The sequence below is a fragment of the Corylus avellana genome, chromosome 5 (assembly GCF_965113065.1).
Source record: "Corylus avellana chromosome 5, dhCorAvel1.hap1.2, whole genome shotgun sequence".
Classification (NCBI taxonomy): domain Eukaryota; kingdom Viridiplantae; phylum Streptophyta; class Magnoliopsida; order Fagales; family Betulaceae; genus Corylus; species Corylus avellana.
The window spans coordinates 4534395-4554170 of NC_142494.1; the positions used below are offsets into that span (position 1 = coordinate 4534395).

General features: G+C 38.1%; 3 protein-coding genes across 3 annotated transcripts; 1 reads left to right on the forward strand and 2 right to left on the reverse strand.

Annotated features, from left to right (window-relative positions):
* The first annotated feature begins 211 nt into the window (after positions 1-211).
* On the forward strand, positions 212-3453 carry LOC148585245 (uncharacterized). The gene is made up of 4 exons (XM_088516987.1): positions 212-2157; positions 2257-2514; positions 2609-2699; positions 2821-3453. Exons 1-4 carry the CDS (start codon positions 275-277, stop codon positions 3451-3453), a joined length of 2865 nt encoding a protein of 954 aa, XP_088373113.1. The 5' UTR covers positions 212-274.
* Positions 3454-8081: 4628 nt separating this feature from the next.
* LOC148585246 (tricyclene synthase TPS4, chloroplastic-like) lies at positions 8082-10709 on the reverse strand. The gene is made up of 7 exons (XM_088516427.1): positions 10479-10709; positions 10002-10272; positions 9523-9895; positions 9177-9395; positions 8826-8964; positions 8490-8738; positions 8082-8381 (listed from the first exon to the last, which is right to left on the reverse strand). The coding sequence occupies exons 1-7, from the start codon at positions 10707-10709 to the stop codon at positions 8082-8084; spliced, it is 1782 nt and encodes a 593-aa protein (XP_088372553.1).
* A 2612-nt stretch (positions 10710-13321) lies between these two features.
* On the reverse strand, positions 13322-18687 carry LOC148585247 (large ribosomal subunit protein uL2-like). The gene is made up of 3 exons (XM_088516678.1): positions 18159-18687; positions 16102-16438; positions 13322-13667 (listed from the first exon to the last, which is right to left on the reverse strand). The coding sequence occupies exons 1-3, from the start codon at positions 18685-18687 to the stop codon at positions 13322-13324; spliced, it is 1212 nt and encodes a 403-aa protein (XP_088372804.1).
* Between the last annotated feature and the right edge of the window lie 1089 nt (positions 18688-19776).

The following is a 19776-nucleotide window of genomic DNA, read 5'->3' on the forward strand; positions in this document are numbered from 1 at the left end:
AGGGGGAAAAGGAATGATGCCGGAATATACATTATGGTACTATCATGGTCAGAAGCATGTACAGGGTCCTGATAGACCGTCTGGTTCGAATCGCCCGGCTTCAGATGCGGGTGCAACTGCAAATCAGGGTGGAGACATGCACGCAATGTTGCGTGACTTATTCGGCATGCACGAAGTGGTCAGGGAAGACAATTGTGAGCCTCAAGTCGTAGTGCAAGGGGGTGAAGACATTGTAAACGAAGAAGCCGCTGAAGGTGACGCAGTAAAGTATTATATGCTTATGAAAAAGGCGGAGAAACCACTTCATAACGGAACAAAACATACCAAACTAAGTGCGACTGTACACTTGTACAACCTGAAGTGCGTTGGTGGACTAAGTAACGCAAGCTTCTCGGCCTTCCTAGAGTTCATCAACCAGTTGCTGCCTGAGAGTGATGAAAAGCTGCCTGGTAATACATATGAGGCGAAAAAGTTTTTGCGAGATATGGGACTTGGGTATGAGAAGATACTGGTGTGTCGTAATGACTGTATGTTATTCTGGAAGGGCACAAAGGAGTTGGATTCATGTACCGTATGTGAAAAATCTAAATGGATGGATGCAATCAATTTAGATGAGGATGGTCAACCTATATCGTCGGGCAAGAAACGTCCGGTAAAGGTGTTGCGGTGGTTTCCACTTGTACCACGACTACAGAGGTTGTTTATGTCAGAGCATACTGCACGCTTTATGAGGTGGCATGCAGAAGGCCGCACAAAGGACGGCGTATTGAGGCATCCGGCTGATGGCGAAGCATGGAAGTCATTCAACAATTTACATCCGGAGTTTTCAGCGGACAGCAGGAATGTAAGGCTCGGACTAACCTCGGATGGATTTAATCCATTTGGAAACATGAGCACATCTCACAGCACTTGGCCTGTACTGCTTATGCCCTATAACTTGCCTCCTTGGATGTGCATGAAACAGACATCTTTTATACTATCATTAATTATTCCAGGCCCAAGTTCACCTGGAATGGATATAGATGTCTACCTTCAACCCTTAATTGAGGAGTTACAAGAACTATGGAATGTAGGGGTGCCCACATACGACGTCTCAAAGAAAAAAAAATTTGTCCTACGAGCGCAGTTGATGTGGACAATTAATGACTTTCCAGCATATGCAGATTTGTCTGGATGGTCTACCAGGGGTGAGAAGGCATGTCCGTGCTGTATGAACTCGACATGGTCGAAGTGGTTAAAACATGGTCATAAATGGTGTTATATGGGGCACAGACGATACTTGCCCATGGATCATCCATGGAGGAGGAACAAAAGAACATTTGACGGCAACGTAGAATTAGAATGTGCCCCTGATGTCCCAAGTGGAAATGAAATCATGAACCAATTAGAAGGGATTGTGTTTGGGGATGAGAACGCTGGTCAGGCAAGGGAGGCTGCGAAAGAAAAAGGAAAGAAGCAGAAGACGAATACTTCTAATGTAGTATTCAAGAAGAAAAGTATTTTCTTTAGGTTGCCGTATTGGAAAGATAATTTATTACGGCACAACCTTGATGTTATGCACATAGAGAAAAACGTGATGGACAACATACTTGGTACAATACTGGACATTCCAGGGAAAACGAAGGACAACTTCGCCGCCCGCTTAGATTTGCAAGAAATGGGTTTGAGACGTACACTTCATCCCTACACTGGCGAGAATGGTAAGACATATATGCGGCAAGCTACCCACACGATGTCCAAGGATGATAAGACACATTTTTTGAAAGTGTTAAGAAATGTAAGGGTGCCCGATGGATATGCCTCGAACATTTCCCGTTGTATACGACTTAAGGACTGTACGATATCGGGGTTAAAGAGTCATGACAGTCACGTATTGATGCAGCAGCTTCTACCTATTGCATTGCGTGGATCACTTCCAAGCAACGTGGTTAGACCACTTGTTGAGATGTCTGCATTCTTCAGGGGACTATGTTCAACAACATTGACACAAGAGGATATTGACCGACTACAGTGTGACGTCTATATCACGTTGTGCAAGATGGAACAGGTTTTTCCCCCCAGCTTTTTCACAAGCATGGTTCATGTGGTCGTGCATCTTATCGGTGAATGCCGACTCGGTGGACAAATACAGTATAGGTGGATGTATCCGGCAGAAAGGTAAACTTTGTTTACGAATATTTCATATTTTATGGTTTAAACTATAATACAAGACAAGTATTAACTGCACTGATTGATTGTATATTCGTTCATATTTAGGAGCCTTGGAGTTTTCAAATCTAATGTGCGTAACAAAGCGGCTCCTGAAGGCTGCATTGCGGAGGGTTACATAGCTACTGAGTTGGTGACGTTCTGTTCGAGATATTTAGATAATACACCAACATTTCACAATAGGATACAAAGAAATCCGGATGGTTCAAAGGGACATGGAACACGAGTCCGGCTCGACCGAATCACAATGACACAGATACACCGGTATATTATGTTCAATTCGGACGACTTACTTCAATTGCGAACGTAATTCGATGTCATTCTTCGCCATATTGTATATTCAATGAACTTGTAACATTTCCCGTATCGAATTATAATTAACTTCATCATCGAATTGTAGAATGCACATGGATACGCTTAGGGGGCGAACAACAGAGGATCAGTTGGAAACCCAACATTATGAGCTGTTCTGCGACTGGTACCGTGACTACGTAAGAATGACGTGATGTTAACAAAATCACTTGTCGGATTATATTTGCATGCATAATGTTTTCCAAATGAACTGAAACACTCTTTAACCAAGTGTTAACATTGTATTGTAAATATTCACAGGTCGATCGATTGGATGATCGATGTAGGAAGGAACTTGGTGAGAAATTGATAATGCATTGTAGAGGGCCGCGGGAGTCAGCAGTCAGATACAATAGATATGTGATTAACGGCAAGTTGTTTCGTACAATTGCATCTGATGCCGGAAAGAGGACTCAGAACAGCGGGGTGTGTGTGCCGACTGTTGATGGCGAAACGTACTACGGGAAGTTGACGGAAGTACTTGAGATTGAGTACTACGACAGAACTACGTACGTTATGTTCAGGTGTGATTGGGCGGACACCACGAGGGACAAGGGGTACAAGGTGGATGAGTATGGCATGATACTTGTGAACTTCAAAAACCTTGTTCACACGGGAGAATTGATTACTGATGAGCCATATGTGCTAACTTCACAAGTTGATCAGGTGTTTTACGTAGAAGATGGTAGATACCCAGATTGGGTTTGCGCAGTAAGGACCAAACCAAGAAATATATACGACGTTGGTCAGAGTGAAGGGCATCAAGATTCAGGTGCCAATTATCACGAGTGTGAGCCGCTCATATTGACCAGAAATTGTGATCAGGATCTGCAGGATCATATCCAATACGTCAGACCCGACTTAGATCCAATTGAAGCGTATGTGATTGAATAAAAGCTATATATATATATATATATATATATATATATATATATATATATATATATATATATATGTTTAGATTGGTAGTTGTTCACTATATGCCCATCAACGCATTTAATAGAGTTGTTTAATTGGGAAAAAACGTCAGTATATCTTATTTCATACGTGTGAGTCATGCATACATAACGTAGTGAATATTTCATACATTGTATACGTGATTAATTGAATTTGTGGTATTTTTTGCAGGTTACTATGAGCCATAGGGGGAAGAGAAGAGCACGCAGGGGCTCGTCTCTCAAGCGACAGCCTATGTCGCTTGGGTCTCCGTCAAACCACCTTGATGATAGCGAGCAACAAGACGTTGCTCAGCTTTTGGGTATTCAGGACGGATATCGACCGGTACTTCCAGGCGATATGGAAGGGGAGATCCCTCTCCATAATCCATACGGTCGGGCAGGCATGGCCCAGATGGGGTATCTGCTAGCCAGCCAGCTTGGACAGAGTATGCAGGGACATGTAGAGCAGCTATATAGCCAGCATAGCGCAGGTATGACCGAAATTTTTTTTGGAAAGATTGCAAGTTTTTTGGAAATTTCTAAATGTATTGGTGCGATATCAATTATATTATTTAACTACAACTACAATTTCATATAATTCTAAATATTCTAAAAAACATATATAGCAGGTCCCGACGACAGTGACACATCGGCCGAGGAGGACTGTATTGGTGCGACACAGGACACGGCTGACCCGCAGCCAACCGACCCTGCTCCCGGCGACCACTTACTCCCTCGGCAGGTCCGCACCATAAGTAAGTGGATATGTTCGAATGTTGTGTATATATGTCTTAATTTAGTTGTAATTAGTATTGAATTCGACATAACTTACATCGGTAATTTTTTAATCTATTAGGTACCGATTCAGAGGGAAACGAAGTTATTGAGGTGTTTACCATCCGTGACTCGCACAGGTTGCCGGGAGTCCCCGCCGGCAAGCGGATCATTATGGAGTACAATGCTGCATGCCAGCCCGTCGGCGTTAGCTCCATGAGGTTTAAACGGATGGCTGGAGATATCGTAAGGAGCTCCAATTATGTCCGAATACCGGACGATTGGACGAAGGTACCGCAGCGTACCAAAGAGGATATTTGGGACGCCTTGATGGTATGTGTTGCATATATGTTAAAACACTCATAATGTATATATGTATATATACGCTCTAAGTTGCACACATATATTTTAGTTTTTGTAATTTAATAATTTTGAACATGTGCAGGCATACTTTTTCGTCTCGCCCGAATTCAATTTGAAAGCCATAAAGAATGAAGCATTCAAGGATATGGGATCAAAGCTGCGGACTTGGAGGTACGAGCTTAAAAAACGCTGTGCAATTACGGAGGAAGATACTCCGGATACTATACGGGCAAGAGTGGGGGAAAAAACACTTGACGAGTACAATGCCGAAGACGTGGAGATCTTATTGGAGAGATGGTGTACTCGTCAGAATAAGGTAGGTCATGAGTTAAATTCTTCATTTTGTGTAGTGTCATTATATGGTTTTATTAACATGTACGAGTGTCATGTAAAACGAAATTGCCTCTTTATTGTGTAGTGTTGCATATAAAGAGTACTAAAACCAAATTTCCTTACATTATTAACATATCAATATGGTAACTGTGTAGGACTATGCAAACAAAATGAAGCGCTTGCGAGCATTAAATAAAGAGCCCCATTGCACCGGATCGAAGAGCTATGCCAGAGCGACAGATGAGGAGGTAAGTGTGTAATTTAACATGTAAACAACAAATCATTTGATATATTTAAAAATATTTGTATGTCCTATTTTTTCGGCAGGCCATACGTCTAGGCAAGTATCCTACTCGTGCAGAGAGTTACATCAGCACGCACACGAAGGCGGACAAAAGCTATCCGAATGAGATAGTGGAAGAAAGATGTGTATGCTACAATTTAATTCTTTGTTTATATACTTTAAAATTATCTGCAATTAACAGTTGTATGACCCACTGACCCAATAATGAATGTAACATACAGAAAAGGATGAAGGAGCTGATACCCACCGACCCTGCAGCGTCGTCTAGCATCACAGAGGGAACGGTCAAGTGGGCGCCAAACGACGCGTATGCACAGGCCCTTGGAAATAAGCCTGAATACGCCGGTAGGGTTCGGCAGCTTGGATCGGGTATTTTGCCCGTGCGGGGCTCCATACGTTCATACTATACACCTTCACAAGCAAGGTCAGAAAACACCAGCCACTCCATGATATCACAAGAAACGCTTGACAGAGCTCTTGAGGCGGAGAGGGCGAAGCACAAGGAAGAGATAGATGCATTGGTGGCCGCGAACAATGCACGTCAGGCAGCGTTTGACGCCCGATTGCGCCAGATCGAGGTAATGATGCGGTTCAGCTCTGCACCAGATGGAGCTTCCCCACATATTGCGGTGGTGCCATCGTCGATCGACGGCGAAGCAGGTACTGACATTTTTTAATGGTCAAATGTGTTTTTAGACCTTTACCTATATATATATGTGAACTTCTATAACCTATATATATGTTAACTTATAACTTTAGAGTATGGAATTGTGTTATCTTATGACCTTTTCAGTTTTATGGAGGGGCCTACTGTTTCCTAGATTAGAGTAGCGGGGCCGAGTATCCCTCCCTCATGTATTATTTTTGAAGAAGAAATCCCTCATGTGTATTAAATCAGAAAGCATTGTTACCCATATACTAATTCTTGCGTGACTTGTCACATACAGCATTCCAATTGGGTTGCCTTAGGAGATAGAAAATAGTGGCCACCTTTTCTTGAATTAACTTGCTTGCTTCTATTTTTAATGGTCAAATGTGTTTTTAGAACTTTAGCTATATCATGTGAACTTCTAAAACCTATATATATGTCAACTTATAAATTTAGAGTATGGATATATATGTTGTAGTCATTCTCTTAATTAATGTTGTGTAATTCCTGTTGAATTTGGTTTATATATCATTGTTGGTTTGGTGGTGGATGTGGGTACGTACGAGCGTTGCTTTTGAACTGTTTTATTGGTATTATGAGATCAATATACAACTATGGTCCTTGTAGAATATTAACAATCTAGTGTATGTGATTGTGTGAGAGTATGAAACGATCAAGTATTAACTAGATGAATATCATAATTTTTTGGAAATAATATAACATGATTTGAATATATGTAAAGTCCTATGTGTTAATATCCTCAACAAATTAAAATGTTAATAAATATCTCACATAATTGCCATGGCAAAAATGAAGCGCATGAGTCTATAAATTTAACGTCAACATTGATTGCTCTGTGGAATAAATTTTAGTTTTTTTTTTATATGCATTTTTGGCTAATTAACTTCATCATCGTTTTACCTATTGTTGTTATATCATTTACTGTGTTAGACTCAACAACTGAGTTGGGTGAATATTTGGACATAAATGAATTGCTCTTACATAGTCAATATTGTTTGGTGATTGTTTGTTTTTATCGTTTGCAGGTGATGGAGAGGATGCTATGAATGTCAATAATCAGCATTGACCGTCTGGTTTGCCATTCATACTTGTATAAAAGTTACTTTGTTGATGTAATTGTATTTATGATATCCCTTTTTATAACAACAGAGATAGTTTTTTGATAATTGTGGTTGGTTATTGACACTTGGTATATATGTTATTTTGTGTGTGTTAAGATTGATGGAAAAATAGTCTGATGTGTTAACTTATTAGGATATACATGACTTATGTTATTTGTATAGATTGACGGAAAAATTGCTAGAATTATTTGCAATGATTGATGGATAAATTGTATATCAGGTTAATTGTAATCCAAAATTCGGGTATAGTCTCAAAAAAACTAAAGAAAAATATATTGGGGGGTGGAAAAGAATTTAAAAAATTAACCAATTTTTCTGACATGTCAAATTGTGACAGGTCATAAAATTTCTGACGTGTCACAAATTAACACGTCAGAAATTTTCTGACGTGTCAATTTGTGACACGTCAGAAAAATTTTCTGACGTGTCTAGTTTCAACACGTCAGAAATTTCTGACGTGTTGAATTTGACACATCAGAAAAAAATTTCTGACACTTATAATATTCACGCGCGAGACACGTCAGGAACACCACGTCAGGGACGTTTTCTGACGTGTCAGACTGCCTGACACGTCAGAAAAAGTACGTCAGAAAAAAATCGATTTCTTGTAGTGTTGTAGTGGTGAGTAATATGGTCACTGTCACATTAATAATTAATGACCAACACAATAAATATTACGTGACTATTACATCAATTTAGAAAAATTATAATAAAATTATAGCACCGCTAACAACACTTTGAATCTATATTTCTAAATGTACTATAGGTAATTTTCAAAAATGGTTAGTACTAACTAATAATTAAACCGACTGTAAACCCCACACTTTTGTATTTTTATTATTATTATTATTATTATTATTCCAACAAAACGGCAAAAAAAGAGGCCCAAAAGCTCCACCAATCATTAAAGTGTAACATTTGTAGCTAGAAGACCTCTACTTTATTTGGAACCAAATATTTCATTCTTAGCACACATCTTTGCCACACATACATGTTCTAAATAGATAAACAAGAGTCTATCACTCAACTAGTGCAATAGGCTCTATTATCAATGACATGACTCGATTTTTTGCTCTAATGTCTGGTGCTCCGTGCCCATCTCCATATTGGTATGTGCATTGAGCAATCCGAGCAAGGTTGATTGCTGTTACCACTAAACGTTCTCCAAATGGAGAATCAACTAGTCGCTCTTCATTCATCTTTTTCCAAGTCCTCTCAATCATGTTACTCATTTGTTTGCTAGCAACTTCCTCATAAACACCGGTTTCACACATGTAGCAATTGATTGAATTTGCAATTTCACCTCTCTCTAACTCTCCCTGCATTTCAAATAAACAACTAAATATGTTAGAGTGAAGTAGTGATTCCAATGATGAATTAAACCTTAAAAATCATTTACCACAAAATGGATGCTATAAAAAGAATACCGCCGAAGTACTCAAATCATTGCAGAGTCGAAAAATAATTGATGGCCAACGCAAAAGGTTAAAATATTTTTCTAAGCCCTCAAGTGCCTGCTTTGTGAACTTTTGATTCAAAAAAAAATAGGCATGAACAAGGAACACTGCCCCAGAAACGGATAGCCAAGCATTGTCAAGATAGTCCTTAAAAGTTGGCATATCTTTGTTGTAACACCATTTTGCTTCTTGTAGGAATGCTTTGCACAGATCAGCCCACTAAAATAAAAGAAGAAGATTATTAGATTTAAAATTTCAGACAAAATGCAATTCATCTTTTAAAAAAATAGAAGTGGTTGCACATACCGCTTTTGTTAGGTATGGAAGGATGTTTTCTCCTTTCTCCTTAAGAGTTTCATATACCATCTCGTTGACAGTGTTGTAGAGAGCTAAGAAGCATAACTTCATATAGTGGGGAAGATTTTCCACGGCATTGATATCCCATCTTAAAACACAATCAAGAAATTAAAATTATGATTTGCTTATTAGTTGCATAACATAAAAGTTGCAAGTAGGGAATTCCATGATATTACAAATTGTTCTTCTTCTTTTTCGGGGGGGGGGGGGGGGGGGGGGGGGGGGTGGGGTGGGGTGGTGTGTGGTGGCGCGGGGGCGGGAGGAAGAGGATGAGAAGGAGAAAAGTTATCAGGTAATAACCTTTCTACAGCATCTGTAAACAGCTCTAGTTCATCCAAAGTGCCATAAACATCATAGACATCATCAATAGTGGTTACAAGAGCAGCCACTTTCGTTAACCCTTTACGAAGATTACTTAATTGGGGTTCGAAGGCTATTCCAACAGCCCAAACGAAGCATTCCATTAGTCTATCTCTGGTGAAACTCAGGTTGTTTGCCAGGCCCATATCTTTCCACCACCTAAAAGTCATAAAGTGAAACCAAATACGTTTCCACTTAGCATTCAAGCCATGGCAAAGTCTATTTTCATCTTTTAACAAACGCCTACCTTATAGTGCTTTGAATAAATAGTTTGAACATTTTTTACCTTGACACATCTTGAAGTTCTCTTTGAAACACAGACTGCACTATGTTAAAATCCAACCTTGCAAGTTCAAGTAGAAGAGAATTTGCATCTTCCCTCTTATTGTATGCCTCAATATACCACCGAGCTTCTAGCCTTAGCATTCTATGGTGCAATGGAACCTCCAATGAATGACTAACTTGTTCTGCCATGCTTTTGCTCACATCTCCTTCGAGTTCCTTGAGATGCATTCTTGTGAATGCCATGGCTTCGTCCAAGAGGTTTTCTCCTTCAAAAGCAAGATAAGAGGCTTCATATATACTCAACATTCCTTTGACATCCTTTGTAAGACATTCCTTGAAATTCCCACTATCGTCCTTGAAACTGATAAATACATCTGTGTTTCAAACAAAAATGATATAAGATCGAAGATCATGAGATCAAAATGGAAAATGAAATCAAGAAATCTTAGCAAATTAGCATGATGTCTTAATCTTTTTAACCTTGAGAGACCTGATAGCCTTGTTGTCTGAGGAGCCTAAAGCTTAGAGCAGTAGCATGGAGACTCTTCTCAATTCTTTCATCATTACAGCCTTTCGAAGATACATAGTTGTCAAGGGCTCTTGTTATTTCCCTCTCGAATCGGTAGCCCAAACCTAATCGTTGAACATCATCAATCAGTTCGAGAGTTGCCAATAAGTCGGCATTTTCATTATTAATCATACTCCTCACATCCTCCTCCAACTTCTTTGCCCTATCTTTGTACTGTTGATCCTGCATGATAACAATTTGAGCCTACGTTAGTAATAATCCTTCTTTTTCATCTTATTGGTCAAACGTGCGTGGTTTCTGTCTTGTCACGAGTTATGTAGCAGTTACACAAACGTTTTTGGACATTAATAAAAATTGAAATCAAGTGAGGGAAAATATATAAATTAAGTACTTTGGTGTATATATATAAAGAAATGGTGCATGGTTACCGCATAATCATTGTTTAAGGCCTGCACAAAATCGTAACTCCAGAAGCTTGGCTGATAATTGGCGGGTTGTCGTTCAACTTGTAAATGGGAAGTTGGCATACTCGCAAAACATCGGGAGTAGTGCCCATATTTGTGGTCGAGAAGAAGAGGTCTAGTTGTCGTGGGAAATTTAGGTAAGTTATGAGGCAGGGAGAAATTGTGGGATAAGGGGAATAGGTGGATTAGTGGCATTGCGCTTATGGTATAATTTGCTTAATTGTGATTTCCGTAGGAATTAAGGCTTTGAAGCTCTATATATATATAGGACTTGTTCAATAACTTGTTGGACACTGGCAATCGAGGATCACGTGGGGTTTATGGTTCAATAATTTGTCAGCCAAGCTGACGAGGAGGAGACGTAGGTCTATTGATAACATATATATATAGTCCGTAACGTCTGCATCAAAATGTGAAACACATGCATATATATAACGTACAGATTTTTTTTTGTCCAAAAAAAAAAATATTTATAAACAAATCAAATACAAAAAAAATTTCTCTCTCTCTCGCACACACAAATATATATATATATATATATATATATATATATATAATACTGTTTCAATCTAAAAATAAAAAATATGCCACAAAACATATTAATAAAACCAATGATTTGAAAGCAGAGTTGATCAAGGCAACAAGTCCGGAGTAGACAAAATTAGTCATTTAAATCGTAGAGGAAGATATCTGAGATGACGAAGAAAATGTGGCATCACTCCAGATGTGAATGGGTCCCAATATTAGAGAGACGTGGAATTAGCATGTGAATGGTCCCAATGTGTCTAGAGACATCCGATCAGGAATATACCCATGAAAAACTCCAATTTACCTTTAACTTTTATGGAAGAACACTTTTTTTTTTTGTTTTTAACACGCGCATATAAGGAAAAGAAAAGAGAATGAAGATTGGATCTAATAATTTTCACTTCACGAGGTGTGCCAATGATACCAAAGATATTTTATTGACATGTACTTAAGAGAAGTTCCTGTCCCAATCCCTGGCGGAGGTACTCTTAAAGATTCTCATGTCCGATCCATCTCCTGGTTGAACATATACTGTAGACTTGACATGGAATTTGTCAATGATCATCATAAGCAATGGAGGTAGACTGGAGGAGGCGTAGGTTGAAAGTTCACCTATTTGTCGGCATTCATCGATCGCAGCACATGGGATGAGTATTCTTGTGCAAGCTAGAAGCTTTATATAGACTCAAATATCTAATGATAAGGAGTATTTGGAATGAAATAAAAGTTCGATACACTAAAGTGAGAGACCTTGAAGATTGGGTAATGTTTGCAAAAGGCGCATAAGCTCATAGGGAGTAAGTAAAGTTTTCCCTCTTTTAAAAAATTATTCTTTATAATCTTAATCTTTTAAGTAATATACTGATGTAACAAAAATAGGACCGCATTTGATTGGTCTTGCATTGTTGCCAGCACATGTATTATTTTGCAAGTCTGATGGGACACGTACTATAGAAATAATTAATGTTTTCTAGTGTTTTGAGGCTATTATATTGCAGCCGAAGATATTGTGTAATTATGTCTCTCTTTTGCCCATCCGTAGCATGTGGAAAACGTTCCATAATGTTGATAGGCTCGCTCCTGAAAAAATAATACAAGGATAATATAATGTCCTCCATCTCTTCTTCTCTACACACAATTTGACTACACGTCACGATGAACTAGTTACAGGATTCGTTTGAGTTTTAAATGTTTAAAGATAATCCTACTGTAAAAATAATCACATAGTAATTCACAATCTCTTCAAGTCTTAATTGGGACCATTTACGTGCACAATTCATTAAATGACAACAAATTTGTCAATTCCTATGTAAGCCGTTGTAATCCTACTATAAATAGGACACAAATTTTCTTCAAATTGATTTGGAAAAAATTTCTTTTAACATATTCTAATAAGTGGCAGGACAAAAATCTCCTCCAAACCCGTCTGAAAGAAATATGATTCAACCTATTTAAAATATTATCTATAAACATTTAAAATGCATATAATTAAATTATTAACATCATTAATAGCAGGTTACTAACTTAGACTAAATTTAATGTGCATTTTAAATGTTTATAAACACTATTTTAAATGGGTTTAAGGATATTTCTTTCAAACAGATTTGGAAGACGTTTATGTCCCGTCACTTATTAGAATATGTTGAAAGAAATTTCTTAAAGAAAATTTGTGTCATTTTTATATAGTAGGATTACAACGGCTTACATAGGACTGGACAAATTTGTTGTCATTTAATGAATTGTGCACGTAAATGGTCCCAATTAAGACTTGGTGAGATTGTGAATTACCATGTACGTGATTAATTTTACAATAGGATTACAAAGGCTTACATAGGACTTGACAAATGTGTTGTATGGTCCCAATTAATGAATTGTGCTCCTAAATGGTCCCAGTTAAGACTTGGAGAGATTGTGAATTACCATGTGATTATTTTTACAATAGGATTACAAAGGCTTACATAGGACTTGACAAATGTGTTGTCAATTATGAATTGTGTACGTAAATGGTCTCAACATGTATTGTCCACCGCATTGACAAGTCCACTTAGAATGTGAACCACACAACCAAACTTACTAACACGTAGCGCGATCTTCTCCATAAAAACACCCATCAAACTTCACAAACTAACAAAAGCAATCAATTTGAAATAAACCCTTTATAAAAAATGATGGACCTACTATTCCAACAACATAAAATGTAACTATCAAAGCTGGAAACATAAACTTCAAAATAACAATCTCTAACATAAGACGTTCTAAATGTTTTGAAAAGTGACACTCTAAGCACTCTTGTCAGCTTTTGCAGCCGTGGCAGCAGCTTGTCCACGGAGCCGACCAGTCCTTCTGGCTGCAATAAGACCAACCTTCTGTCCGGGAGGAGCATCTCGGCGAACGGTACTTGCATGCCCAATATGCTGATGGTTACCACCACCATGAGGATGCTCCACAGGATTCATGGCAACACCACGAACCTTGGGCCAGCAGTTCCTCTTCACCCTGAATTTGTGATAGGCATTTCCTGCCTTCAACATGAGCTTCTCAGTCCTTCCTCCACCAGCAACCTGACCAATCATAGCTCGGCAATTACTTGGAACAAACTTTTTGGCGCCAGAAGGAAGCTTGATTCTAGAGGAATATCCCAAAAAAAGAAGATTAATGACCATCAAAAAGAAATAGTAGCAAGGTGTCTCAATAATCAGCACAAACAAATCCCCATCTTAGTTGGTATGCCAAATTATCCAACAATAGAGTAAAAAAGGCTTAAAACAGATTGTGAGATATCTGTAATTCAAACCAAACGCATTGAATGTCAATAACAACTAAATTGCTTATAAGAACAGAGTATACATGTTCCCAACTCTAACTGTAGTTCCTGATGCATTCTCAAATACAATCCTAACTAGGCAACTCCAAATAAAGAATGTTTGTCAATTTTTTTCTCCCGCATCAACTACTCAATATAGGACGAATGGAATACAGCCAGAGATGGACTTCGGAGGGACTGTCATGGGCCATGGCCTCCTCCCAAGTTTTGAATGGTTCTATATATATAAATATGTTTCATAATACATCTTTAGGCCAAAAGAAATTTAGTTTGGCCCCTTAAAAAGGGGTCTTAAATATTAAGTACACAAACAAACGTGGTCCCATATGGCCTAGAAAAAAATGATCCCATATGAATTTGGTCTAAATTTACACCAAAATTGATAATATATGTCAGTTTGTAAACAAGTTTTATTCTCAAGACTTTACAGATCATGAAAAAAAAACAATTGAAAATAAAACTTCAACATTACAAGCATAATGTAATTCAACATTCATTGTTCTAAGGATTGTGCCAATAGTTGGTAAGCACCAAAAGATCAACTATCTACCAACTTATTTATTGACAGGTTGTACTTGTACTAACTATTTTTGTTTCTATCACAACTATAAACCAAGCATTTTCAACTACGAATATTGTCAAAACTAGGCTTTGCAACAAAGTTAAAGATAAGTTTCTCATTGATTCTTTGATGTTGTACATCAAAAGAAAAATTGTTACGAGATTTAGTACATATTCAATCATAAATTATTTTTGGGATCTAAAATCACGTTAAATTCCATTTTAATAGATAATTTAATTAGAAAATGAAATATATTTAAAATAATAATTATTTTGTGTCTTTTTTTTATATATATTTTTACTTAACACTTAATGAGCAATAATTTTATTTTTTTATATTAGTTTAATCTTTGATCTTAATATATTTTTCATCCATACTTTGGCCCCCTATTTTAATATATTTCTCATTCATGCTTCAGCCTCCATCGATAAGAATTCCTAGTTCCATACCTGAATACAGCAAAATCTGCCCTTAGAACAGCAAATCATTCACAAGTTCATCATTCACAAGTTCATATGAAACCTTACCAGCTACATAGCTAACTTACAAAACCAAAAATTCAAGTATTGCCTTTTCAAACTTTGGACCCACCAACTTGCACTTACCGTTGGAGTGTGTTCCAAACACTCTTATTTGTCCTTTATTTTATTCAACCTATTTATTTGTCTAGGAACTAGTTCCAAGATTATGAATAATTATTTCTCTAGGAAATAAATAGCCTTGATTAGTTGGCACTAGCCATTGGACACTAAAAGTTTTGGACCATTTCAAAACTAGCTTTTTACACTCCCACATGTTATAGCCGTTGATGATTGGACCTTTTTGCAACCGTGGGTTGTTAGATTATTTTGTAAGCTAACTTTCTCTTCTATAAATTCCACAAAAGAGCACTTGAGAATATATCTCTTTCTACACCCTTCTTCTTCCTTTTATTGCTCAAATAAATTCTGAAATTATCTCACAAGAAAAGGAATTGTTCTATTAGCCTTTGTTCTTGGAAGTGAGTCCTTAATAAAGGTAGACATTGCAATCTAATCATTGGAGATTGCTTGTCAAGAGATCCGATCATACTGAGTTAAATACTTGGAAAGCACGAATTAAGCTTTACAAACAATGCTCTTACATGATTCAATAACATTGTAAGATATTTCCATATCCTACTATACGTACTTTCATCTCTTGTATTTTACTTATCTTATTGTTAATTTACAGATAAGTATTATTTTGTTTCAACAAGAATTTTTGTACAATCCAAATAATTTCCCAACAACTTTTGATTCACCTTGGAAATCTGGGAGTCATTAAAATTGACAATCTTTGACTAAAAACTTTCCAATATTTAAAAGTGACATTCTCAGTTCTTCAATAATGACCACTACCTTGCACAAGATAAGCATCAAGCAAAAATGAAGGACTAAACATCCATCTTTAATCCCAAAATTCTCTGCCCCTGTGATTGTACATAGATAGAGGTAAAAAGAGAAAAAAGAGTAAAGTCATAACAACCTAATCACATTATTACTCCCAACCGTCACAAGAAACAATCACAAATCCAAATGACATTGAGAATCAACATTTCCCACAGCAAATCACTTGATTCGAACCCATCAAATCAAACCAAAACAACAAAAACCCAAAATCACATTCAAAAAGAGAAAGAAAATCGCATATACCTGGAAGTTCCATTATCAGGATTGTGACTGATCACAATGGCATAGTCCCCAGAGGCCCTAGCCAAGACCCCACGGTCGCCCACATGGTGCTCGATGTTGCACACCACCGCACCTTCTGGGATGGCCCCAAGGGGCAGCACGTTGCCGACCATGAGGTTGGCCTTCTTTCCGCAGTACACGAACTGGCCAGTGTACATGCCCTCCGCGGCCACGAAGAGCTCCTTCTGGAGCTTGTACCAGAAGAGATGGCGGAACTGGACCCGGGCCAGCGGGGCGCCCCGACCCGAATTGTGGATGATCTCAGTGACGACACCGCGAAGGTAGCCGCTATTGAGGACTGAATAGCGGCGACATTAAGTTGCCGCTAATTACCTTTTAATTAATTATTTTTTGATATATGTAGGGTCAATAGTATTGCCCCAAAAATCGTTTTTTTTTTAAAAAAATTTTTGTTTTTTTTTTTTTACCTTTTAATTTTTAATTTTTTTTTTTTAATTTTTCTCTTCTCAATAGCGGTGATTATGAACTTATTTGAGATTGCATTTGAGAAATAAAGCTTTTAAGTCAAAAAAAAAAAGCTTTTGGGTAAAAGCTTTATTTTTAACCTTTTGTCAAAAGTGTTTTTCGGCAATTTTTAAGCTTTTTGGACCTTTAAAAGCGCTTTTAATTTTTTTTATCAAACAAGTATTTTTTTTCTTCCAATAAACTTTTTGAATGTTAAAAGCACGTATAGGCCCCTCATACACAATCTCAAATAGGCCCTATGGAGTCGCTGCTAATGACCCCTCATCAGCAGCGACTTTGGGGGTCATCGCTATTGAGAACTGAATAGCAGCGACATGAAGTCGCCGCTAATTACCTTTTAATTATTATTATTTTTTTTCTCTTCTCAATAGCGACGACAATGGTGTCGCCACTAATGACCCCTCATCAGTGGCGACTATGGGGGTCGTCGCTATTTAGGACTGGATAGCGGCAACATTTGTCGCTGCTAATTGTTTTTAAATATTTTTTTTTCAATTTTTGATCATGTTATTCGTTGCAACCCTGAGAGTCGCCGCTATTTACTCATCATTAGCGGCTACTATTAGCGACAATATGAAAGTCGCCGCTAATGGTCAGTCATTAGTGGCGACATGTAAAAGTCGCCTCTAATGACCCCTCAATAGCGGCAACTATAGGTGTCGCCGCTATTTGTTTGGTCGCTAATGACCATATTGCTTGTAGTGAATTACTAGAAGAGGAAAATATCTGGGATGGGCGACATGTTACAGATCAACCATCTAACGGCAGTTTTAAAACCAAGCCTTTATTAACATTGACTAACCTATATTAGCCTTTAAAAAAAAATGAAGAAGGTTGCGGCGTGTTTTAAATTTACCATTGAATATGTGAAACCCACAGAGTTATTGGTGGATTAACCCATATCTTGTACAGAAATGGATATAAAATTTTAAATATATATATATATATATATATATTAGCCCATCTCCATGGAAAAACAACTACTGGTTCAGATTTTTTTTTTTTTTTTTTTTTTTTTTTTTGAGGAAAAAACCTTGGGAAAATTACAATTTACCCTCCCAAAGTTGGCAGCGTTTTTCAATTCGAACACCAAAATTTCAATTTTTGCAATCCACCCCCCAAAGTTCCAAATTTTTGCAATTTGACCAATTATATCAAAAACTTCCCAGATTGCCCCTAATTTTTTTTTTTTATAAAAAAATTAAAAATAAAATTCGGGGTGGCCGTAGCCACCCCTTTGGCCATCTGGCCATTTTTGCAACTCCAAATTTATTTTTTTCATAAAAAATAAAAAAAAATAAAAATAAAAATCAGGGGCAATATGGGAATTTGGGGATAATATTGGTCGAATTGAAAAAAAAAATTGGAACTTTGTGGGGGTGGATTGCAAAAATTGAAACTTTGATGTTCGAATTGAAAAACACTGTCAACTTTGGAGGGGTAAACTGTAATTTTTCCAAAAACCTTTTTTCATTAGAAAAATCAATCAGCTGGTGGAGCAATATGCTCCCCCATAATAATGTCCCTTATACATTCTGGGATTCTACCCAACCACAATCTCTCAACTCTCATTGTTACAGCAAAGCGAGCAAGAGTATGTGCTGCAGTATTGACCATGCGACTCACATGGGTAACCTTCCTCTGGAGAAAAACTTCCAAAGTCTTCTTAATATCTTCCACAATATGTCCTATTTTACTCCCATCCTTCTCCACCGAGTTGATCGCATCCACAACAATTTTCGCGTCGCCTTCCAGTTCGATGTGGGTTAGCTTAAGCTCATGCCCCAACCGAATGGCTTGTAGTCCTGCCCAGGCTTCAGCTGCACATGGGTCCAACAGTCCCCTTGCCACAGCACACCTAGCCGCTACCACCGTCCCAGCCACATCGCGCACTACCACGCTCATCCCCACTAGACCCCTCTCCTTGCAAACGGCAGCATCCCAGTTGAGCTTGTACCATCCCATGGGTGGAGTTTGCCACAACAAATTTTGGGGTTGAGCTACTGGCCTAATCCTTTCCTCAGTATTGTTGGCGGATTGGAATTCCTCTACTGCTACCATCGCTTGTCTCACAATCACAGTTGGGTGTGTGAAGACTCCCCCATGCATCACCTCATTACACCTAAGCCAGAGTCGACGTGCAATCCCAGCAAAAACTTTTATTTCCTCCATCTCACAGATTTTGAAGATTTCCTCCACCACCTGAATGAACGTAGAGACTTGAAAAGCGCTCTTTTGAATTTTCCTACCACATTCACCCCAAGCATCTCTTGCAGATAAACAATCCCATAAAATATGTTAACTGGTTTCCGCAGCTAGTCCACAAATTGGGCAGAGGGGATCCGTTAACACCTTTTTTCGGCAAAGATTATCATAGGTTGGCAGAATTTCGTTACAAGCTCGCCTTAAAAAAAAAAAAAAAAATTTCAGCACTAGAAATCCGAAGAGCCCATAATGTTTTCCACAACTCCCCAAAAAGACTCCCAGAGGAGCAGCCTACTTGTTTTCTTTCTTCACATTCCTTTGTGATATAGTAAGCGCTTTTAACTGAGTAGATGCCCTTCCGGGTTCCCCTCCAAATCAAGACGTCATCTTGGTCAACACTACCAAGAGGGATAGACAAAATAGCTTGGAACTCCTCCGGTCTAAATAAATTCTCAAGCCGTCCCACATCCCACCAGTGTGTATACCTCTGAAAAAGTGTACTGACATGCGCTTCCGGCTCCATAGCATTTGGTCTTAACTGTACCATAAAAGTATTTAGAAGAGGAACCCATTTGTCCGTCCAAATTTTTTCCCTTTTTCCATTGCCAATTCTCCACATTAACCCCTCCTTGAGAAGATCACCCGAACCCCATATACTCCTCCATGCGAAAGAGGGTTTATTTCCCAATCGAGCCTCCAAAAAAGACTAATTTGAGTAATATTTTGCCTTCATAATTTTAGCTACTAAACTGTCCGGTTTGTGCCATAGTCGCCACCCTTGTTTTGCAAGAAGGGCCTTATTAAAGCATTGGAAGTCTCTAAAACCCATTCCTCCATTCTTCTTAGTAGTTCCCATCTTGCTCCAACTCATCCAATAAATACGTGATTCATTGCCATAACTACCCCACTAGAAATTTCGCATAAGAGAGTTAATTTTAGTACAAA

Coding starts and splice junctions, on each gene's coding strand:
- LOC148585245 (XM_088516987.1), top strand. CDS start 275: ATGCTTATGAAAAAGGCGGAGAAACCACTTCATAACGGAACAAAACAT. Junction 2,158..2,256: donor TGGATGTATCCGGCAGAAAG/GTAAACTTTGTT, acceptor GTTCATATTTAG/GAGCCTTGGAGTTTTCAAAT. Junction 2,700..2,820: donor GCGACTGGTACCGTGACTAC/GTAAGAATGACG, acceptor AAATATTCACAG/GTCGATCGATTGGATGATCG.
- LOC148585246 (XM_088516427.1), bottom strand. CDS start 10,709: ATGCCACTAATCCACCTATTCCCCTTATCCCACAATTTCTCCCTGCCT. Junction 9,896..10,001: donor AGGCTATCAGGTCTCTCAAG/GTTAAAAAGATT, acceptor TTTGAAACACAG/ATGTATTTATCAGTTTCAAG. Junction 8,382..8,489: donor ATGATTTGAGTACTTCGGCG/GTATTCTTTTTA, acceptor TTTGAAATGCAG/GGAGAGTTAGAGAGAGGTGA.
- LOC148585247 (XM_088516678.1), bottom strand. CDS start 18,687: ATGGTAGCAGTAGAGGAATTCCAATCCGCCAACAATACTGAGGAAAGG. Junction 16,439..18,158: donor GTTGGGTAGAATCCCAGAAT/GTATAAGGGACA, acceptor GCCGCTATTCAG/TCCTCAATAGCGGCTACCTT. Junction 13,668..16,101: donor CCTGATAATGGAACTTCCAG/GTATATGCGATT, acceptor ATATTCCTCTAG/AATCAAGCTTCCTTCTGGCG.